Source organism: Pisolithus orientalis (genome assembly GCF_024613125.1).
Source record: "Pisolithus orientalis strain OTSU chromosome Unknown F5J12scaffold_70, whole genome shotgun sequence".
Lineage (NCBI taxonomy): Eukaryota > Fungi > Basidiomycota > Agaricomycetes > Boletales > Pisolithaceae > Pisolithus > Pisolithus orientalis.
In genome coordinates, this window is record NW_026260851.1 from 68,048 (window position 1) to 90,974 (window position 22,927).

The 22,927-nt window shown below is 45.4% G+C and overlaps 3 protein-coding genes across 3 annotated transcripts; all 3 read left to right on the top strand.

Moving 5' to 3' along the window:
- Positions 1–18,872: 18,872 nt before the first annotated feature.
- Positions 18,873–19,779, top strand: F5J12DRAFT_898175 (uncharacterized protein; the record flags this gene model as incomplete). The annotated part of the gene is made up of 6 exons (XM_051748089.1): positions 18,873–19,067; positions 19,116–19,205; positions 19,257–19,286; positions 19,338–19,463; positions 19,508–19,615; positions 19,675–19,779. The coding sequence occupies 6 exons, from the start codon at positions 18,873–18,875 to the stop codon at positions 19,777–19,779; spliced, it is 654 nt and encodes a 217-aa protein (XP_051594838.1).
- Positions 19,780–20,044: 265 nt separating this feature from the next.
- On the top strand, positions 20,045–20,966 carry F5J12DRAFT_728131 (uncharacterized protein; the record flags this gene model as incomplete). The annotated part of the gene is made up of 2 exons (XM_051741864.1): positions 20,045–20,794; positions 20,847–20,966. Coding segments are annotated over 2 exons (870 nt in total), but the record flags the coding sequence as incomplete, so codon positions are not given.
- A 90-nt stretch (positions 20,967–21,056) lies between these two features.
- F5J12DRAFT_728127 (uncharacterized protein) lies at positions 21,057–21,740 on the top strand (the record flags this gene model as incomplete). Its single annotated transcript, XM_051741862.1, has 1 exon — positions 21,057–21,740. One exon carries the CDS (start codon positions 21,057–21,059, stop codon positions 21,738–21,740), a length of 684 nt encoding a protein of 227 aa, XP_051594840.1.
- Between the last annotated feature and the right edge of the window lie 1,187 nt (positions 21,741–22,927).

Genomic DNA, 22,927 nt, shown 5'->3' on the forward strand with positions numbered 1-22,927 from the left:
ACAACAACCACTCAGTGTGATCATCCATTTTCACATAGATGTTCTTAGTATTGATACATATGTACATACACTACATTTGGTATCTAGTATCAGGCAATGGCTATCTCCATCCATGGAAATGGTTCCTCTGATACTTTCAGGCAGTCCCATTCATGGTGAGTAAGCCCAGAAAGCCAAATGGAATCATAGATAGACTGTGGTAAGCCTGGGACTGGAGTGCACAAACTTTGGGGGTTTCCAAGTGCATGAAACCTCTGGATAGGCTTTGATCCTTGGAGTGCAAAAACATCATTGTTGAAAAGTCTCTGGAGGTCAATAATATCAAGTTCCCATTTGACACTGCATTGCCATGCCATATTCTTAACTCCAAGGATAGTCATGATGTTATTGTCAATGTCACTGTCCTTGGAACTCATCCCATGCTCACCCAGTGTGTGGATCAGCTGCAGGAGCCATTGCCAAGCATGGAGATCACCTTCGCCATTCATGGATTCTTTCTTGAGAGCAATGATATGTTTGAGAACAGCACATCAATGTTGATATTTCTAAAACAGGTTGAGTTACTTGTATGAAACAGCAAAATCAACACCCTACATTTCATTGTCATGTGGTCTGTCTGCCCTCTTTGAGTACCCAGGTTTGTTCCACTACCAAGCATTCTTCAATCTCAGTGGAAGTTTCTACTGTGCCCTTTGTTGTAATACATGGCCAAGCTTTCTGCCATGTCATGCATAGATGTTTGTAGCATTCATGTAAGATTTCCAACACATAATCATTGGACTTCATTACAGGCCAGTGTTCTTCATTGCCTGATCTCTGAAATTTGTTGAGCAGGTGGTCGATGATGAAAGAATTCCATGGTGAGGAATAGCCCTGTGTGAGGTTGAAAGTTGGTGAGTCCATGTTGGGTGGTGGACCATCTTCGTGTTTGTATGCATGGACATCATCAGGGGTGGCTGTTTTGTTCACAATAAATTCATGGTCCTGACTTATTTTGAGTTTTTCCTTGAAGAAGCAACAGACTTCACTCTATCACAGCTGGTTTAACACATGAACAGAATTAGCAATGTCACTTACCAGTATAAGATCATGATGTCCTTGTGGCTCTGTAGCCTTCTCTATCTCCACTTCTTTATTCACCTCCTTTTGTTTTTGAGGTGACCACTGTGACTGCCCTGTTCATGCCATAGTGATAGCACCATCACCAAGTACTTTCCAAAGCACAGCTTCAACCCCCTTGGCAATTGCCTCCACCATTGATACAGGATCACTGTTGTTTGTGTGTGATACCTCAGTTCTGAAGCAGTAGATTGGAACTCTTCATTGTCAATAGGCTATTGTTGGTGAGATATTCATATCAAGTCATATATTTCCTTACCTTGTGAGATATGCCAATGAGGTGGGTTCTTCATGAAGCTGCTCAGGTTCATTTGATCTTCTTGATAGCATCCAAATATGGAGTTCATGCATGCCAGGGCAGTGGTGCAGTGGATGCTTGTCATGGTGTTTGTGGCTGGTTGTCCTGGCAGGTAGGAGACTTGGATTCAGCTGGAAAGCATGCTAGTTCAGCTTGAGATGCTGTTTGCATTGTCTGAGGGCAGTCAGCATAGCCTGACAAACTACATAGTTTGGTCACTTACATGTCTATGTCACATATTGTGTTGAACAATTGCTGCTAATTCCCTCTCTTTCTCTGCTTGGGAGTGTGTCACCACATCATCATCAACCTTCTTTAGTTCTGATCACAAGTGCTCTTCCATAGCAGCAGTATGTTGTTCTATCTTGATTTCCCATAGTCAATCATGTTCCTTCAGTGTGATGTAAATTGTCAGGAGTGTATAGTGATCCACAATGACTCACCTGCAGTTCATTTCAGAACCTCAAAAACTTCTCCTTTTGAGCTGCCAGTAAGGTATCATGCTGACAGTGTTGTTCCTTCATTCATTGAGAAATGGCCTGACAGAGCACTGAGGATGGCATACCTGAATTTCATCTCTGAGCATGGTAAGTTCCTGCTCATGAGATTTAAGAAGAGTTTCCTGCTGTCTGTGGTTTTCCTTTCAAACACATGAGTGTGATACTAAGTAAAGCTATGCACTTCTTACCTGAACCTCTTCTTGGAGGTTTTGCAAACCACTGCACTCTTGGTGATGCTCCTTGGTTCACATGAATACAGTCCAAGACAGTGATATGTGATGGCTGACTTGAATTTCATGCTGGAGTCTGCAGAGCTCTTGTTCTTGAGTAGCAAGCAAAGTATGCATATCAGATAGAACTTTCTTCTGCAAATCAAACACATTCTTTGCAGTGAGAAGGCAGTTTTATGTAGTCTTCTCAAGGGTGGCAAGTTCACACTGGTGTCATGACTGTCATGACCATGACCATGACATAAGCCCCTAACATCTACTCCACCCTCTTCTGCACCCTGGGAGCCTTTCTCTGCCCTCTTCTGATGCATTCCCACACTCCTCCAATCCTTCTGACATGTCTCCCCACCTCTCTGAGGTCCCCTGTCTGTATTCTGACCAACTCCAACCACCTCTGCTCTCAGGCCAGTCACATGAAGGCCAGACCTTCACCTGTGCCTCCTCCAAGACCTTGGTTGGCTTGTCAGGGCATCAGACTTGCAGCCCTGCATCCCAGATAGGGTTCTGCCCTTGTGTTGGTTTTCTGTTCTTCCACTCCTTTGGTATTTACCCTCTCTCCCCCATCATAGTAGTTCCCTTGTCTCAGTTAAGGTCCCTGTTGTCCCTATCCTCTATCCCTTGTGTTGGAGGTACTGCTAACCTGTTATATGTTTATTGGCTTGCATTCTACACTGCCCTGCCCTTGACTTACATCATATATAAGGCTGCATAGTACTCCAATGTAATCAGTATGAATATTGTCAATAAAGTCCCCACTTCTGACTCCCTCTGAGTCCCCTCCAGAGTTTCACCTCCACTCCTGAGTGTGCTCTACCTCTGAAATATGAGGGCTGAGCTCATGCAAGGGGGCAGTGCACTAGCTGATCCCAATGCCCTCTCATCTGACCTCTGACCTCTGACTTTGATTCCTGTCTCTGAAACTTTCCTCCATACCCCTCCACTCACTGCTTGTTGAATAACTTACCACCCAGTGGTTGGATTCACTTTGGACTTTGACTGCTGTACTCTGCAGCCCAACCTGCTCCTACTCTTCCCTAAGAGGAAGTCAGGGGTGTTGTGCAACTTTGACAAGCACTAGGCAAACAAAAGCAGACAAAAACAGGGTAGTCAAATGTGGGCACATTGCCATATGGGAAATAAGTTGATATCACAGGCATGCTCACATACATGCATGCAGAGGTATGGGCCTATTGCCAATAATCACCCCAGGTGAACAGAACAGGTCTGGAGGAGGTAATTGCTCAAAAGCAAAGATCTGATCAGTCTCCAGCACAGCCAGGCAAATGCACCTCCATTGTCATTACAGGCATCTACTATCTGATTGTAGTTATGGTAGTAATTTAGTTGTGCCACTTCATTATTTCAAGTTGAGCTTTTTGTTCACCTTGTTAAAATCAGAATGGGCATTCTTCCCACAATTAAACCTCACAAACAGCTGAAATAATAGGCAACATCATAATGGTCATAGTCAGGAGGAAACACACCTCTATTAGCCCTGGTAGGCACCATTGTAAGGGCACAATAACAATAAAAGTGTCACATTAGCAATGCTCAGGTTATGCCTTTACAACATTATGTGAATTAGCTGTTAGACAATAACAGATACAATGTATTTCCATCAACAATGACTTTGCCTTACCAATGAACAATTTACCTGATGATATTCAGCTCTATTCTCAAGTTGCTGACAAAGTATGCACTTGGGTGCCACTTGTGGGGACACCAGGATGCAATCCTCTGTCTAGCAGTGTCAAACTCTGGAACACTGTTGGCAAGTGGAGATAGGAATTCAGTAGTGTTATTTTGAATCCAATGCATATTAGCCAACAGGTTTCAATGGACTGAGGGTATGGGACTTACACAAAGAGGTTCAGCTACCCCAACCTCCACAGATGCAAAGTCCCAAAGATCCCATTACAACTATTACTTGGCTCACACAAACCAACAGTATACAGGAAACCTTGTGCTGCAGAACAGGACTGGGCTACTTGCTGATCTGCAGGCAGTGCCCACATGCTGTGGTCAAATTCAAGGAAGTAGTTGCCAGGAGGATTAGTGGGGGCCATGAAATCATGGCCATTGCTTTGGATGCAGGTAATGGCACAGGAACTCATATTGTCATAATGATGCAGGACAAACAAGTTCAGACCTCAACAATGGATTCTAGGAATTGACTGTCAAATGACTTTAGCATTGAGTTAACAACATCCATTCCATGTGCTGTGTACCTTTGAGGCTGCGATGTCATAGTTTTCAGGATGTATGATGGAGACATGTACAATGGCTCAAAAGTGTCCCAATGTTGGGTGATTTTGGAAAGAGTTGAGATTTATAAGAGAGCCAATAGGAATTAGTTCAAACTCCTGCAGGACCAAACATAGTACTAACTGTTGCCTTAACAACAAGGGCTTGCTTATGTAATTTGGTTGACATGGAACCAAGATATAACCATTTTAAAATGACATGTCATTGGGACACTTTTTTGAGCATGATGCTGTCAGTCATTATTTAGTAAATAACATAAAGATTTGACAACTTCTGAGGGATTTTGTGCTTCAACCCAGACTGATTATGTAATGTACATAATCCTGAGCCATAAAAATGGCTTGGGTCCCACTCAGCTAACCCTACTTCACCATGAAATGCATTTTTCCCTCTTCTAGAGCAAAATGGACAGGGGACCTTGGAGAGGCATGGAGATGTGTTGGGAGGGTCAGAGGAGCACAGGAATACATTGGAAGAGGGCAGAGAAGCATGGCAACATGTCAGAAGAGGGCAGAGTAGGTGTTAGGGGCTTATGTTGATGTCATGGTCATGACACTGGGTGACTGTTGTGCAATGACAGGGCAATCATTGGGCAACAAACAGGGTGACTGTTGGGTGATTAGTATAAAAAGTGGCAAAACTTCAAGTGCAAACATGTGTAGGAACACTAGCTCTAGACTTGAAGTAAAATCTGTTACTGGAATTTTGGCAGTACTTTGTGTATTGTTAGTTATGCAAATTAGGAAAAAACTTAAAGTTTCACCCTGCACTGTGTGTGTTGACATAACTTCCTATCTTGGACAACATCTGCTATTCAACCATACTTATTGTTTACACAATGATTAGACATTTGCTCCAACTTCAAACCTGACTAAATATGTAGACAAGGATCTAAACTTCAAGTATGGATTTTTTTCAGTATGCCATCACAAACTCTAAGTGTGAGATTGACATATTGTATTACATATAACAGGGTACTATATAGTGGAAAACTCACTGTGTTTGTTTGTGTCTATTGAATTCAGGAACTCAGCAATTACATATGTCTCACAAATGACTTGTGCTGTAATTACAATATCTGAGAATTACAGATGGGCTGGGTCTTCCCATCGCTGGTCACAATTGGAAATGTTTGTGCCATTTCACACCATCAGTTGCTTTGAGCTTCCAGGCTTGAAGCTAGAGAAGATTGAGGTAACAAAGTATTGAAAAAGGGTGCTGTAGGCAACCTCAGTAGTGAACAATCTACTGTAATATTGGATGTACCTGTAGGCAACTACAGGGAATCAGTAAGTAGAATACTGCTAAGGAATGGTAATCTTACCCTCAGTAGTGAACAATCTACTGAGGGAATAGTGTAAGGACTGTGCAGTATGTGCGCTCTAATGGCTTATGTAAGCAGCCAAACATCGCACCAAAAGAAGTGAGAAGACAGGGGAGAATATATCTCCAACACAAAGTACTAATCTCGAGAGTTTTGATCCATCACTAGATGCACAGCCATGTCCACCACTGAGCCACTGGCTGGCCAAAATATCTATATTGTACCTTTCTTCAAGCTAGAATCCAGAACGGAGTTGAAGCAGGTCCCCGTAGCATGTAAAACCTTGGGTCAACTCAATGATAATCTGTCACACTTTCACCGGCAGCACTGACATGATTGGTGAGTGTCCTCCTCATGGGCTGGGGCAAAGCATTCCACCCTCCACATTTCTTTGTCATCTGTGCCCAATGTCTTGGGCTCGCCATACAGCATCGCATCGCCCATAACCATACATCCAGATACACAGAAACTGTTTGGTCCTGAGTTTCCAAAGACAACTATCTGAGATGGCGTTCGGTAAGTTCTCTTCTGCTGGAAAACCCTGGAACACTAACTGGTTACCAAGATTACACAAGCTAGTACTGGACCACCTGTGTGCTTCTGGTGCAGTGGTCACTATCGGGGGGTCTATGGGAGGCATGGCAGTCCTCAGGTGGCCGCTTTGCACTCTCCGAGGCTATGTCCATCATATCATCCCTATCGTTACATCTGCCCGTCATTCTGCCTAGTGCATCAGCTGGGGCGAAACCCAACGACAGAGTATATACAGCGATCCCATGTACAAAGACTGTTACTATGATGCCCAACCATCTTCTGGGCTTGCTGCAGCACATATGGCTGCGCTCCTCACATACCATTTTCGCAACTCCTTTGAACAGCAATTCAGTAGATGCTGGCAAATTCCCCCCACCTCTGATCCCAGCCCAATCACCCCACTGTTTTTACTGACCCCATGTAATCAGCTTAGTCACAACATATGGGTAGCCTGCGTGCCAAATTACCATTACTCACATACAGCCTGATGTGGGCCTGTCAAATTAATTAAGTCTATAACATATGAAGAGGCCTGGAAGCCCAGAGTGACAGCAGCAAATGAGCAGGCCTGTGACAAGTATATTACAACATTCCATCCTTTTCAACATATTGGCAGGCCCATCATGTACATATATGGCATGTGCATCACAACCTGTGGACAGGCCTGATCAAAGGATGCTGCACCCATCAAAACTGATAGTCAGGCCCATCAACAGGATAATGCACCCATCAGAACATATGGGCAGGCCCATCACTAATATGGCAGATGATGTGACAACCCATGGACAGGCCTGTCCAAGGGATGTTCCACCCATCTAATCTCATTGGCAGGCCAATTGGGAAAATATCAGATGATGTCACACCCAAGGGTGGGCCCATAGAAGGGGTGCAACATCTATCAGGACATATGGGTATGCCCAGGATGTATATATCAGATTAGGTCACAAGCTGTGGAGGGGCCCTTCCATGGGATGTGTGATCTGAAAAATCATTTAGGGAGGCCTGTCAGGTGTATATTGGATGCCATCACAACCCAATGACTGTTATGCTTTGAACCTCCCCCTTTCTGTTTCTGGACACACAACACTTATGTTGTCATGTGTCTCACATTCCAGTCATTACATTGGTCATTGTTGTTGTCTGGGGAGGGATCTGGATCTCAGAGCATCTATACAAGGGATGGTTGGTTGATAGGCTGGAAGGGCTGTGTGTTACTGCACCCTGATTGATAAATTGTATGGTTCCCTTCCCTTGTTTCTCATTTATCCTTGTATAGTACACTTTCTATGTTTCACCTGTCCATCATCCCCCTGCCCCCTTGCTGCACATTGATTGTGTAGCTGGTTTGGGCCTTGCTGACTCTTACTGAGTCATTTATATTTCATTGCTTACTGTCTGCAGTGGACTACTATTTACAAGGATATTGTATGCCCTCCTTTGGAGGTATCTAGATAGGCAGTACAATACCCTGTACTCTAGTTTTTTGCTACCTTGCAAATCCCCATCGTCTTGCTCTCTTTTTGCTCCTCAGTGTCAGAAAGATCTTCCCTCCTGAAGGAGTCTATAAAGTCAGCATCACTTGAGGATCCATAGGAGTTGTGACATGTTTGGCCTGTAGTGTGTCCCTCTGTCACTTCATGACTAATCCATTTGACAAAGTCACTGCATCAGAGCATAACAAAAGTGAAAAACTCTTGTGGTTTCCAAGGCTCATTTGTCTCCCTACATGTAAAGACTAACTCACCTTTGTTCTTCCATCACACAAGTAAATACAGAAGAACACCCTTTCCACCTCAATCAAATCCATCAGTCTACAGGTAGCCTTTGAGCTGTAAAACCCTCCCTAGACCACCTTTACACTGACAGGTTACCTTCAGGTTATAATTCCTCCCTCAGCCTTTGTTCACACTTTTTGTCAAAGTGTTACTGCCCTCCTGTAAACCACCCATACTGCCCCCTTGTCCCAGAGGACTGTTTGGAAGAGGTGTTGGAGTAAGGCCACCTCTACCCCCACACCATACTGCCACTTTTCTGTCCTGACATTGTGAAACAGAGGTTGTCCCAAGTTCTGAAGAAGAAGACTGCATATCAGTCTCCATGGATCTTGGAACAGCCTTAAATGATAAACAAGAACTGGAACCAATAATGTCTGGAATGGAATTATGTCATGTGGAATCAGCACCAGAGATGCCTGAAGATTCTGGTCAGACCTTTATGGAAGCACAAGTTGCTTCTATGATATGTAATGCCCAGGAAGAAGCAGCACATACTGCTGTGAGGGATCCCTTTTACAGCACAACCCCTAGTGCCAAGTTGCTGGCCTGATGGTATGACTGAACATTCAGAAAGACCCCAGAGTTCCCCATTGGTGGGAACAGTAACACAAAGAATGTAGAAGGTACTGTTACACTAGCCAATGTCAAGGCATAGGTTGAGCTCAGTCACAGACTATGGTTTCTACCTAGCAAATGGCTGAGGTAACCTCTGTTAAATGACAGAGGATTTAGGCAACACCAGTGAGAGTGGTCCAGGTTAGGGACACTAAGGGCAAAGTTATGAGGAACACTGCATATGATTGAGCAGCTCAAGCCTAGAGTTCCAGGATTTGAGCTGACAGGCTAAATACTACAAAGGAACAGACCATGTGGGTCTGCATGTAACAAGGTAACTATGTCATTGGTTGAACAACAATGACACAGGTCCTAAGCATGTTGTGAGTTACTAATGCTAGTGGCAGAAATAGAAGGCTGTCAGATCAATGAGATGTCAGCCAGAAAAAGAAACAAGTCCAATGGAACAGAAACAAGGCAAGCATAAGACAAAAACAGGGGTGAAACATAACATTACCCCCCTTCTAAGTGTTGAAGTCTCCAACTTCAACTATTCTCTGTAAGGCTCTCCAGTCACATTGCTGACAGCAGAGTTGTCAAAGTCAAAATCATTGTTGTATAAGTTGTCATCCTCACTCTCAATGAAGGTACAGTCATCTACCAACCAGGGGTAGAGATTCTTTCTTGCAATGGACATCTGGGGTGTGCAGATGGACACTGGGCTTGAGTATGCCCAGGATGGGTGGTGTGGCAGAGGGGACATTCATAGAGGCCACAGTTAATCCTGATATGTCCAAGATGTTGGCAGACATAGCATGCCTGGCAGTAGCATGGATTGGATGGGGTAAGAGGATGATTGGCTTTGCTAAGTGTATTGAGGACAGGGGAGGGCAGCAACCAGGTGCGAACCTCAACCCAATTCATAGTGAGGGTGAGTTCAGCAGCAGAACCACCAAAGGTGATCTTGGGGTCAACCACAGAGGGTGATGATGAGCCATGAGACTTGCAGGGTTGTGGGTTAGGGCCTAAAAGACAACAGGCATGAGGTCTGGCTGCCCTGTGAAGAGAGCCAGAGGACTGGGAACATGACTGTGATGACACTGGAGGGCAGGATGACATGGAGGAAACCAGGGGAGAAGTTGCAGTTGAGGGCCTTCTAGACCCAGGGGGAGGAGGAGCAATCAATGTGGGGTGTTGATGTACATTATAGATGAGGCCTGCACCTCCAAGGATATCAAAGAGATGGAGGAGCAGGGGAACCTGCTCATGAGCTATCTCACTTAGGATGGTTCTAGTGGGGGACAGGAGAGGGTTCTGTCTGTTTACATATTGAGAAAGTTCCTCAAGCTGAAGGGCTTGGATGGCAGTGTGATAGACAAGGTCAAGAGGGGAATCCTCATTGACTTCATGGTAGATGGTGCTGACAGTGGAAAGGTCAGTGACAAAGAGACAGTATGTGTTTATCATCTGTTTGCTAGCAGGTTTGCACTAGTGACAGGCAAATGGAGTGTGATGATGAGAGACCTCTCAAGGGTAAGTGTAACAATGAGGAAGCATTTCCAAGGTGACAGCTGTGATGGTACAAGAGGAATGTCAAACAGGCTGTTTCTGAGAGGGAAAGTCTCTGGGGAAGTGTTTCTCATATGTGGAAAGTGTATCATCCACATGTTCCAGGTGTGTTTCCTTTTGCCACAAGTTTTTGGAAGAAGGATACATAACCCTTCCATTTGATTAAAAAGGCATGTCTGCAGCCAGTCCTTTTATGGCTGACTATTGCCTCAACCTCATATTCTTCCTCCTTGTTGATGAGGTCAGGTGGTGGAGCTGGGAAGTTCAGTCCATGGACATTGTTTTTGCAATAAGGTGATAACAGGGAGGCATGGAACACATTGTGTATCTTCCATCATGTGGGAATTGTGAGGTGGTATGTGATTGGAGATACAGTGGCTCAAAAAACTGACTGCATGTTTGGACATTGTTCATTAAAGTCAATAATCCCCCATACCCCCCAACCTAGGCCCTTACCCTTGGCTCTCTATTGGTGCAGGGGTCGAGGGTTTTGGATAAGGTTTGATCAAATGGCAGCCATTTCAAAATAATGACTCATGTGGTCAGTTTTTTGACTTTAGGTTTCAATTACATATATTAGACCCTGGCATACTGTAATATTAGTACATATATTTGGTAATGGTTCTATTATGTCACCCTTATGTAACTGAGTGTCAGACTATATAAAAACCCCACCATAGCATGTGTATTTTCCCACCATCACCATGAAACCCATCTCTGCTTCTCAAAGAACCAACATCATCTCTCTCTCCTCTCTTGGTCTTTCCTCCAGGAAAATTGCTTACTGGCCTAGGGCAGTCTACAGTATGCCAGGTCCTTCAGAAACTACAGCCAGAGAGGACTAGACTTTCTGGTGGCCATCCATCAAAGCTTACCCCTACCAACAAAAGGGCTATTGTTCAGCAAATCATTACTGGCAAGGCCAAAAATGCTGTCCATGCCACTCAATTCATCAATTCTATTATTGATGCTCCTGTCTGCCCCCGGACTGTGAGAAATACCCTCAAGGAAGCCTCCTTAAAGGCTGTGGTCAAGAAAAAGAAGCCCTTACTTTCTAATGGACACAAGAAGAAAAGGCTAGCCTTTGCTCTCAAGTATCAGCATTGGACTGCAGAGGACTGGAAGAGCGTTATATGGTCAGATGAGACCAAAATTAATAGGATTGGGTCAGATGGGCAAGAGTATGTGTGGAAAAGGAAGGGTGAGGGGCTAATTGCTAGAGAGGTCAAGGGTACAGTTAAGTTTGGAGGAGGTTCACTGATGGTATGGGGCTGCATAGGGTGGAATGGAGTAGGGGTTCTCAGTAAGGTGGAGGGAAGAATGGATGCTGAACAGTATGTGGCCATTTTGTGGCAGGGGTTGCTGCAAATCTTGGAAGATTCTGGAATTCCAGAAGGTGACATTATCTTTCAACAAGATAATGACCCCAAACACACCTCCAGGAGAGCCCAAATTTGGTTGGAAGAACAGAAGATCAACCTTCTGGATTGGCCTGCACAATCTCCAGATCTTAATCCCATTGAACATACTTGGAATCACCTCAAGAGATGCCTCTCAGGTTATGAGAGTGCTCCTACAGGAGTTCACCAACTGTGGAAAAGAGTGGTGGAGGAGTGGGGGAAGATTGATGAGGAGCAATGTCAAACATGGATAGAAAGCATGCCCAGAAGGATTGAAGCAGTTATTAAGGCCAAAGGAGGTCATACCAAGTACTACATACTTAGATTGATATAAAGTCAAAAAACTGACTGCATGAGTCATCATTTTGAAATGGCTGCCACTTGATCAAACCTTATCCAAAACCCTTGACCCCTGCACCAATAGAGAGCCAAGGGTAAGGGCTTTGTTTCATACACTTAGAGGTTAGGGCCTAGGTTAGGGGGTATGGGGGATTATTGACTTTAGTGAACAATATCCAAACATGCAGTCAGTTTTTTGAGCCACTGTAGGACATCAGACATTAAGAAGGGTCCTTCTCATTTTGGGGCAAGTTTTCTGTTTTCATAGGAACACTTCAGGTTCCATGCTTCTAGCCAAACCTTGTCACCTTTTTGGAATGGGGTGAAGGGTTGGGAAGAGTGATCTTTCATGGTTTTTCTGGCTAGATCATGGGCCACAAGGGCTTCTTCTCTAGCTTATCAAAGTTCTTTGAGTCTAGACTTGGCAGTGGGAAGGTGGGTGTTGGCAATCAGGGATGGAAGGGGTTTTGGTTCATAGCCATACATGAGGTAGAATGGTGACTGATGGGTGATGGAATGGGGACAGTGATTATGCACAAATTCTGCCATTGGGAGGTGATCCACCCTGAGAGTGGGGTTGTTTTGGCAGAAGATGCAGAGGTATAGTATGTTTCAACCTCTTGGTTGACATGGTGGTGGGAATGTGGTCAGGTTGGTGAGAGAGTGCATCAGGGGCTGCCAGGTCTTTGCCTGGGACATGTTCTAGCTGCAGATCAAAGTCTGCAAGGTCAAGGAGCCAGCAAGCCTGGTGAAGGTTCAAGTTTTTGGGAGCATTGAAGTAGGTTAAGTTCTTATGGCCAGTGAAGACCTTGACTGGGAACAGGGATCCATTGACATAATATCTCCAAGTCTTCAGTTGAATAACTCCTAGCAGTTCTCTGTTGTAAATGTCATAGTTTCTTTCTGCTGGGTTAAATGACTGGGAAATGAAGGCACAGGGTTGCCACTGGCCAATTGAGTCTCCCTGGAGGAGAACACCTCCAGTTGCATATTTGGATGCATCTGTGGTAATTGTGAATGGCTGAGAGGTGTCAGGCATTTGGAGGGTTGGTTGGGTCATGATGATCCTTTTCAGGAGTTTGAAGGTGTTTTGGCACTTCTTTGACCATTCCCAAGCAATGGTTTTCTTGGTTAGGTCGATCAGGGGTCAGGTGGTGTCTGAGTAGTAGGAGACAAATCTTTGATAGAAGTTTGTGAATCCTAAAAAGGATCAGACATCCTTGACTTTCTTCAGGACAGACCATTTGGTGATTCCCTGGACTTTGATAGGGTCCATGGTGACAGTGCTCTCTTTTATGATCATTCCAAGGTATTCCACTTTGGTGAGATCAAAATGGCATTTTCCTAGTTTGAGAGGCAGAAACAGCTCTTTCATGCATTCAAGAACATGATGAGTTCTTTGTTTATGTTCTTCAGCATTGGTGGAGAAAATGAGAAGATCATCCATGTAGATGACCAACCATCTTTCAGTGATCATGTCTCTGAAAGAGTCATTCATGAATCATTGGAACATGGCAGGGGAATTGCACAATCCAAAGAACTTGACAGTGGGTTCAAAGAGCCCTTTGTTCATTATGAATGTGGCTTTCCATTGTTCCCCTTCTTTGATATGGACATTGTTATATCCTGAACTTACATCCATCTTCATGAAGACAGATGCTCCATTAAGGTTGTTGATGAGATCTGAGATTAGGGGAAGGGGATATGTGTCCTTTACTGTATTCTTGTTCAGATATCAGTAATCATGACATGGGTGGAGGGAGCCATCTTTCTTTCCAACAAAGAAGAATGGGGCAGCTTGAGTGGACTTTGAGGGGCAGATTTTTCCTTCTTGAAGGTTTTCTTTGATGAACTTTTCCACAGACTCTCTTTCTGAGGGAGAGAGTGGGTATGCTTTAGCCACCTTGGGGACAAAGTCCTCAACAAGGTTTATGGTGTGGTCGTAGGGTTGGGATGGAGGTAGTACTCCATTGGAAGGCTTCTTGAAAACAGAGGCAAACTCCTTACAATCTTCAGGGAGTACTGCTTTTGGTTTCTTCTTTGCTTCTTCTTGTGCTAGTTCCATGGCAGTGGTGATTTTCCTAAGAAGACTGCTCTTTGGATTGGTCTTCTTGGCTTCCTCAATGAGTTTTCTGAGTGCCATTACAAAATGAGCATGTATTGTTTCATCCTCTGGTTCTTCATAATCCATGAACTTGGTTATCCCTTTCTTTTCAACAGGGGGCACAAGGTTCATGGTGGGTTCCTCAATAGCAATGGAGGAGACATTGTGTGGCAGCTCTTTTGATCTGTCAGTCTTTTCATTGATAGAGAGGGTTCCCATTCTCCAGTCAATGACAGGGTTGTTCTCTTGTAGCCAAGGGAGGCTGTTAAGTCTGGTTTGTCACCAGTCCAAAGTTGGTCTGGAGTCCAGTTGGGGTCAGAGGGTAATACAAGATACTAGACTGTTTGGACTATTGGACTTAGTGACTGAAGGCACAGTGCTATTCCCTTGCATGGGCCATAGTTCAGTTGAGAGGCAGAAGACAGAGATCAGAGAGACTGGGTTAGACAAGACTAGATTGATTTCAGACTGAGGCTAAACAGATTATCCTATGGCTTAAATACTAGAGGTAAACTAACTGTAACATAGCACCAGAGACCAGTCTGCACTGGTACAGTGATGAGATGGACAAAATACCAGCTATGGCATAGTCAGATGCATCAGTCTCAACAGTAATAGGAGCATCCAGGGAAAAATGAGTTAGGACTGGGGCAGTGGTGAAGGCCTGCTTGAGTTTGTTGAAAGACCAGTGGCACTCCTTGGAGAAGTTCCAGGGAGCACCTTTGTGTGTCAACCAGGTTAAAGGTACCACTATGTCTGAGTAGTTAAAAATGAACCAGCAATAGAAATTGGCAAAGCCCAGGAAGGACTGAATGTCCTTTACCTTCCAGGGCTCAGGCCAATCACAGATGGCTTTGACTTTCTCTGAAGACATGCTAAGGCCAGTCAGGGACAAGTGGTAGCCCAGATATTCCACAGAGTCCAAGTGAACTTTGCACTTCTCCAGTTTGGCATATAGGCCATGTAACTGGAGCTGGCAAAGCACTTCCTGGACATGCTACTTGTGAGAAGACTCATCTCCAGAGTAGATCAGGATGTCATCAAGGTAGATGACAATGCACACATCTAGCATATCTGCAAAGATTGAATTGATGAACTGCTGGAAGGTGGCCAGGACATTGGTAAGACTGAAAGGCATCACCAACCACTCTTAAGACCCATAGCATGTTCTAAAGGCTGTTTTCCACTCATCACCAGGTGCAATCCAGATGAGGTGGTATGCATGCCTCAAGTTGATTTTAGTGTAGATTTTGGCATGACTAGGGGAGTTGAGTAGATTGGATATTAGTGGTAGGGGGTACCAGTCTTTCTTGGTGAGCTTGTTAAGGCCCTGGAAATCAACACATAACCAGAGTGAGCCATCCTTCTTCTTTATGAAGAGGACTGGTGCAGTGTAGGGGGAAGAAGTGGGCCAGATGACACTGGGAGTCAGGTTTTCATCAATGAATGTCTGGAGAGCTTGCAGCTTGACTGGGGATAGCAAGTAGATGGTTCCAATGGGTGGTGTAGTACCCTCTTCCAGTTTGATCTTAAGGTACTCCTGGTGGGGTGGGAGAGTAGATGCCTTGGATTTGCTAAAGATGTCAGCAAAGTCATGGTAGTCCTTTGGTACACCAGCCAAGTCCAGTGGGCATAGATGAAGTTGGAATTGGGTAGATCCCTCTAGCTTGCAAGTGCATACATATTCAGCTGCATTAATCAGGGCAACAGGGGGAGCTTTCAGGGGGGTGCAAACTGGTGAGTTGACAGACAGTACAGATGGTGCAGGGCCAGGGTTGGGTTGGTCAGGTAGAGCTGGATTGAAAAGACCAGTTAAGACCAGTGTGGCAGGGGTTGTCAACAGGGTTGGCATTCCTCCTGTAGATGTCTGGAAAGTCAGACTGCTCAGTACCCAATCAATCAACAGATTGTAGCAGGTGAGCCAGTCATGTCCAAGGACCATCTTACATTCAGAATCCAATGGGGCTAAAAACAGGGTTACTGGGGTGACATCACCAGTCACAAATTGAACTGAAAGATCTATTGCTTGAGTGATAATGAAACTTGATGACCCATCAAAGAGCCAGAGTTGGATAGGGGGTATGGAGTAAGGGTTAAATGAGTGTTGATTGGCAAATTCTTTATCTATGTGTGGAACCAGAGTCCACTAGAGTTTGAAACTGGGGCAAACTGTGACTGACAATAGAAACATGGGGAGTTGATGAATTTGGATTGGAAAGAGTGGATGCATTGAGACAAGCCTCTGTGAGTGCACAGCTGGAGTCAATGCAGCTCTCAGTCTGTGCAGAGTCCTGAGAGCTGTTACCTATTTTTTTTGCCTCAGGGGCAGAGCCTGGGGTTGAGGCTGGTGTTGCCTCAGAGGTGGCCACAGCATGAGCTTTGGCTTTGCCAGCTTTCTTGGGACACTTATCTGTGAAATGCCCAGTGCCCCCACAAAACATGCAGAGGTTGTTGTCTCTGCACCACTTGCACTCCTCCAGTGTCAGCTTGCCATCTTTGCCCAACTTGCTTGAGTCCAGCTTGGATGAATTAGAGCCAGTCTGACTGGTTGAGGCAGGTTTGGACAAGGGCTGGCTACCAGAGTTGCCATTTCTGGAATTATCACTGGTCTTGGATTTCTCTTGACTGGGCTTGGACTGGGTGCTGTGACTGGGGTTGGGAGTTGACTTGTTACCAGAGGATGACCCCTGGTTCTTACTGGACCACTGAATCTCCTCTTTGTGTTCCCAGTAGTGCATGCCAATCTCCTGAGCCAAGTGGTGAAGCTCATGCAGGGTTCTGGGTTTGCCCACCCAGCAGACCTCATCTTTGATGCAGTCAGGGAGACTGGTGTAGAAGAAGTGGTGCAGAGCACCATCACCATATCCCTGGAATTGGGAGGCCAATTGGTTGAACTTGACTACATACTTGTTGACCAGGTGATTCTCTTTCATTTGCAGGTGGTCTAGCTGGCTTTCAGCATCAGCCACCAGGTCATGAGGTCCAAAGGTAGGCTGGAGCTTTATGACAAACTCTTTCCATGAGTCCATCCAGTAGGGCTGGTCTTCTGGGTCTTCAGTCCCAAGTAGATCTGGTTCAAAGCATTCAAGAGCCATCCCCTTCAGGAATGACTGTGTGAAGGTGACCTTGGCCTGGTCACTTTGAAAGGCCTGGGGCTGGTCCCAGATGTTAAGTTCGCACTGGATAAGAAAAGCATGCAGCTTCTTTGGGTCTGTCCCATCAAAGGTGTCTGGTTCACACAACTTGGTCCTAGAAGATGATTCAGAGCTGGTGCAAGGATTTCATGTGAGGAGCTTTATAGTGTTAGCAAGGTTGTCAAGCACAGTTACACCAGGCTCAACATCATCCTCATGGAGAGGGTCTTCATCATCATTATCCAGGTCCTCTCCTGGCCCATCATCACCAGGACCATCATCACTGGGGTCATCACCACCAGGATTAAGATCATCTGGTTCATCATCTGGATCATTAGTGAGTGTGGGAGGTAGATTAGAAGTGGGAGTGGTAGATTTGCAGGCTGAAAAGCCCCTGAAGTTATTGACTTCACTGGGAGACCTTCTGGCTGTCCCTAAGGACACCAGGGCAGTGGTGTGGCACAAGTCAATAGCTGAGGTGGAATCTGGATTGGTGGTAGCATGTGCCTGTGCTGCTTGAGTTCTAGTCTGAGTAGGCATGCCAAGGAGGTGTTGCTGAGGTTTGGACAGAAGGGTAGTGACCCACACAAGTGTGAGTCTGAAATACTGTTAAGTCCAGTTCATCACTGGTCCAAAGCTGGTCCAGAGTCCAGTCAGGGGTCAGAGGGTAATATGAGATACTAGACTGTTTGGACTATTGGACTTAGTGACTGAAGGTGCAGCACTATTCTCTTGCATGGGCCATAGTCTGGTCAAGAGGCAGAAGACAGAGATCAGAGAGACCAGGTTAGATGAGACTAGATTGATTTCAGACTGAGGCTAAACAGATTATCCTGCAGCTTAAATACTAGAGGTAAACTAAGTGTAACATAGCACCAGAGACCAGTGTGGGGAGCCAAATCTCTCCCAGCTAGAATAGTGATAGGCTGTAGGTGAGTCAATGAGTCTGCCTAGGATTGTCCTGAGGGAACCTAGACTAGCACAAGAGCAAAAAGAGGCAAGAAGGAGAAGGTTGAGGAATATGAATTGTTGAAGTCATCACAAGGTGTCTTTTGATGTTGTGTTCTGCAGAGAATTTTTCCAATCCAATTCTAATTGGGTTTCAAAAAGTTTTTTCTACCATACAATACCTGCCAGCGAAATAGTGTAGCAGAAGCAGAAGGGTTTTCAGGGTGGGTACGAGCAGACTCAGGGTAACCTCTACAAGCAATGTTAGCCTATGGACAGAGTCCCTGACAGAATGACAGTAAGAGAGAAGAATTGATCTGGTACCAAGTAGTGTGCCAAACAAGGATGATGTGAGTGAAGCAAAGTGGGAACATGATGGTAAGGACTTCGCAGGGTTCAAGACTGGCCCATCGAGGGCCACTCGAGTTTTGTGAGACTATTTGATAGGCTCACATGGCTAGCCACATGTATTGACAAGCAAGGATTGACAGTCATCACATGCAATCTCATATGTGACTTGATGACTCATCAATCTGTGTGAACTGTCTGATGTGCACACCCATCACTTGATGTGTCCTTCTCACACAAAGTAGTGTAGGGAGTCTCAACTCCCCACACCCAATGGGGTCTCTCAATTGCAACCATCCTCAGTTGCCCCACTGGCACCACTAGGCATCATGTGGTGTGCATGGCTTCCATGAGGTCATGAGTACTTTAAGACTTGCACTGCCTTGTGGTTGTCAACTGCCAACCTCTTTTCTTGACCTCAACCTCCACCATGTCTTTTGCTAATGCTATCTTCCCTAGCATGCCTCCTGCGACATTGTCAGACTCCCCAACCAAGCTATCTGACTTCGCAAGTCAATGGACCAACACCATCAAGCACACTCGAGCTCACACACTCATGACTCCTCCTCATGACAGTGACAAGTACAACATGAAGCACTGGCTGGAACATTGGACTGGTGCTTGGGTATGTCTGATATTCCCATCCTGTGTGGTCCCCCTGACCCCACCTCAGGCCAACATAGACTCCTTAGCCAAGGAGGCTAGCTCTGAACAGCTGGAGATTCCGAGTACCAATGAGATGGTCACTAAACTGCTCAGGGAGGTGCAGTGAGATGCAAAGTCTATCAGCAATGAGATTGCACATTGCCTGGAGGCCATGAAGAGTGAGGATGTCTCTCAACTAGTGAGTGTGCTTGATTCCATAGATTGCCCTCAGTCTTACTAGCCATGACAGGTTGATGATGTTTCTATGGGCAACTCCACAGCTGGTGTGAGTGGATCCTGGGTTCAGTCCCATCGAGGAGGATCTGCACTTCCCAAGGGGAAGAATAAGTCAAAGGAAGTCTTCGATGGGGTCGAGGTAAGCTAGTTCTTGTCATCTGCACACCCAAGCTCAGTCCCCAGATCCTTACCACTAACTGGTCTCTTCTGCTGCCACCTAAGCCCTCTCAACCCACAACAGCAGCCAAGATGCCTCCCTGTGTTTTCCACAAGGTCAATGACACCATCAAGGTAAGCACTACATCAGCAAAACAAAAAAATGTATTAGTAACTCATAGCTCTCAGCTAAGACACCAGTTGTCTCTGCTTTGACCTTGGCACTGCTAGAGGGACTGTTGCAGGAAGAGAACCTGCCACCACAAGGCTTATGGGGCAGTCCTTTGCCACCTGGGTGACACTCAACTGTGGGCATGGTCGATCCAGCATGAAGGTGTGTGTGATTGAGGTTATAAACAGACATGAGTGACTATGTTTGTGAATGGGATGTGATTGGGTAGTATATGAGAAATACACTCTGTAGCGATCCGAACAATGTCCTGTTTCACACTGAAGTGATAATCACATAACATGGAATTGGCCTGCCCGACCATCTAGAGTATGCCCCACTGTCCAAGTTGTAGTAAAGGTGGCTTCCAGAGTCACAGTGCTGTTGCAATGCACATGAGCCAGCTGTCCTCTGGGTGCAATACCTGGGTCAATAACTTAGTCTGCCTTCACAAGTCTCTCCAACCTTCGAGCTTGAACATTCATAACTCTCAACACCCAACACACTTAGAAGATGTCCTGATGAGCACTGACCCCGATGACTATGCAACTCACAATTACCTGGATTTTGTTCATATGGCATTTGACATGTGGGGGCCAACCACAGACAACTTCAAGGGTGCAGCTAAAACATTCGGACTTGGCCCAATGTTTATGGACAAATTTAACAGTGACCAGTTCAGCAACCTACAGGCATCAAATCTGTACTACCCCTTCAACTCCCACAATGAATGGGAGCTGGCATCATGGTTACTTCATTCAGGCCTGAGCATGAGAGCTATAGACTCTTTCTTGTCACTGTCAATCATAAGCCTGTCCCTATTCTCTCCAAAGATCATTATTGATGTGTGCCAGATACAGCTACTAAATATTTCCCTTCATACAGCCAGAGCACTTTGTGGGCTGGCTGAGTTACTCCCTGGTGGGCCACACTGGTGCTCAATGGAGATTACTCCTTTGCAGCCAACCAAACACCCTGTGCACTTGTACCAGCATGATCCCCTGGAATGCATTGCATGGCTCCTCAACCACCCTTTGTTCTCTGACCAGCTTGATTTCATTCCAAGGCATGTATACAATACACCCAAGAAGCTTTGTAGGGTGTATACAGAGTGGATGACTGCTGATGATGCTTGGTGTATGCAGGTATGTTTCCACTGCAAGTTATAGATCCTTTTATTCAATTGACATACCCCAGTCACAGCTTCTGAGTGGAGCAACTCTTCTTGGCATGATACTTTCTTCAGACAAGACAAATATTACTTCTGTATGTGGTGGCAGAGTTGCTCATCCACTTCTTGTCAGCCTAGCAAATATCAAGATGTCCACATGCCTAAAATTGTCATCCAACTCATTTATACTTGCCACTCTCCTTCCTGTCCCCAAGTTCATGCACAAGAACAAGTGTATGTGTGGCCTCCTCAAAGATAGGCTCATTCATGAATGCCTGGATATTGTACTTGAACCCATCAAGCAAGCTGTCAAACTCAGCATTATGTTACTGGATTCTCTGGGGCACATGTGGTACTGTTTCATGCCAATCACAGGTTATATTGCTGACACTCCTGAGGCTGCCATGCTTGCAGCTGTTGGGGGAAAGACTTCCCCAATCACCATGGTGATGTACAAACAGTTCAGAGACCCATTCCGACATGAGCCACAAACTGCATCCACCACTTTGGCTCAGCTCGCAGTGGTGAGATCGAAGGTCCACCCTACAAACATCCAAGTCTTCTTTCATGAAGCACAGCACTTTTGCCTCAGCAGAGTTAGTGACCCATTTTGGAGGGACATTCTGCTTTCTTGTCCAAGCACTTTTATAACTCCAGAGCCCCTTTACCAACTGCACAAGGAATTTTGGGACCATGACATGAAGTGGTGCATAAATGTGGTTGGTGAAGCCAAAATCAACTTTTGCTTTTCAGTTTTACAGCCTACTGTGGGGTTCCATCACTTTAAAGGTGGTGTTGCTAAGCTGAAGCAGGTGACTGGGCATGTGCACCATGATGTCCAACATTACATCATCAGTGTTATCACTGGAGCAGCCCCTCCCAAAATTATTACTGCTATTTGTGCACTCATGGACTTCTGATACCAAGTCCAAGCTTACCACATTGACAATGATGATCTTCATATAATATCTTCTGTACTGGACAAGTTTCACACACACAAGCAGTTGATACTCAATCATGGTGCATGACATGGTAAGGGAAACAAGCCCATCAACAATTGGCACATCCCCAAGTTAGAACTCATGCAGAGCATTGTACCAAGTGTGAAGCATGTTGGGGTCACCATCCAATGGACTGCTGATGTAACTGAACATGCCCATGTATCAGAGATCAAGACACCCACATCAGCTAGCAATAACAATAACTATGATCCTCAAATTTGCCAGTACCTCAATCACACTGAAAAATGTAGGACATTTGAACTCACAACATCATTATATGAATTGAAGACTCACTCCCATGGTTGTGCAGAAGAAAAGTCCTTGGAGGTTGAGGATGGGAGTTCTGATGATGGCGACAGTGAGATCAGTGATCATGAGGAGGCAGATCTGGTTTCCAAGATGCCAGGTCCTGCATGGCCTGTCACTGATTACTTCACCATCTCTGCACACCTCAGGACCCAGGATCCAGACTCCATTCCCTTCCCCTTGCATAGTTTTATCACAGACAGTATGGCAATCAACCTTTCCTATGACCCACCCTTGCAACGCATTAGTGTTGATGGTGCTGCCAAGAAGTTTGGACTATGTGACCTCCGAGCCACCCTTGTTGATTTTCTAAATCATGAGAAGGTGTATGGATCAAGCTCTGTGCACACTATAAGCAGGCAATAGTGGCGCTCAAGGTGGCGCTGGAAGCGCTCTGGAATTGTTCTGGAATGGCATCTGCAACTGGCATTGGCCTTGCAGAGTTTGAAAAGTTATGTCTCCTCTACAACCACGCATTCAGCGCTCTGCTCGCCTGCAAGCAATCTCAGGTCAGCCCATGGCATCTTCAAGTGAACAAGCCCATCGAGGAGGATCCGACAGACCCACCGGGAATTCAGGCTCTGGTCATGGATCGAGCAGTAGATCTACTCGTGGCGGAACCAAGGGAAAGAACCCGGCTTCATCCAGCCAGCGGGCTGTCACCACTACTGGTGACGCATCTACTACAGAAGGTCTTCAGCCGAAGAACATCAACTGGGACGTTCCTCGTACTGATATACTCATCAACTGGTTGCTCACCCATCCCACAAACCAGAGAATCCTTTTTAGTGATAAGATCA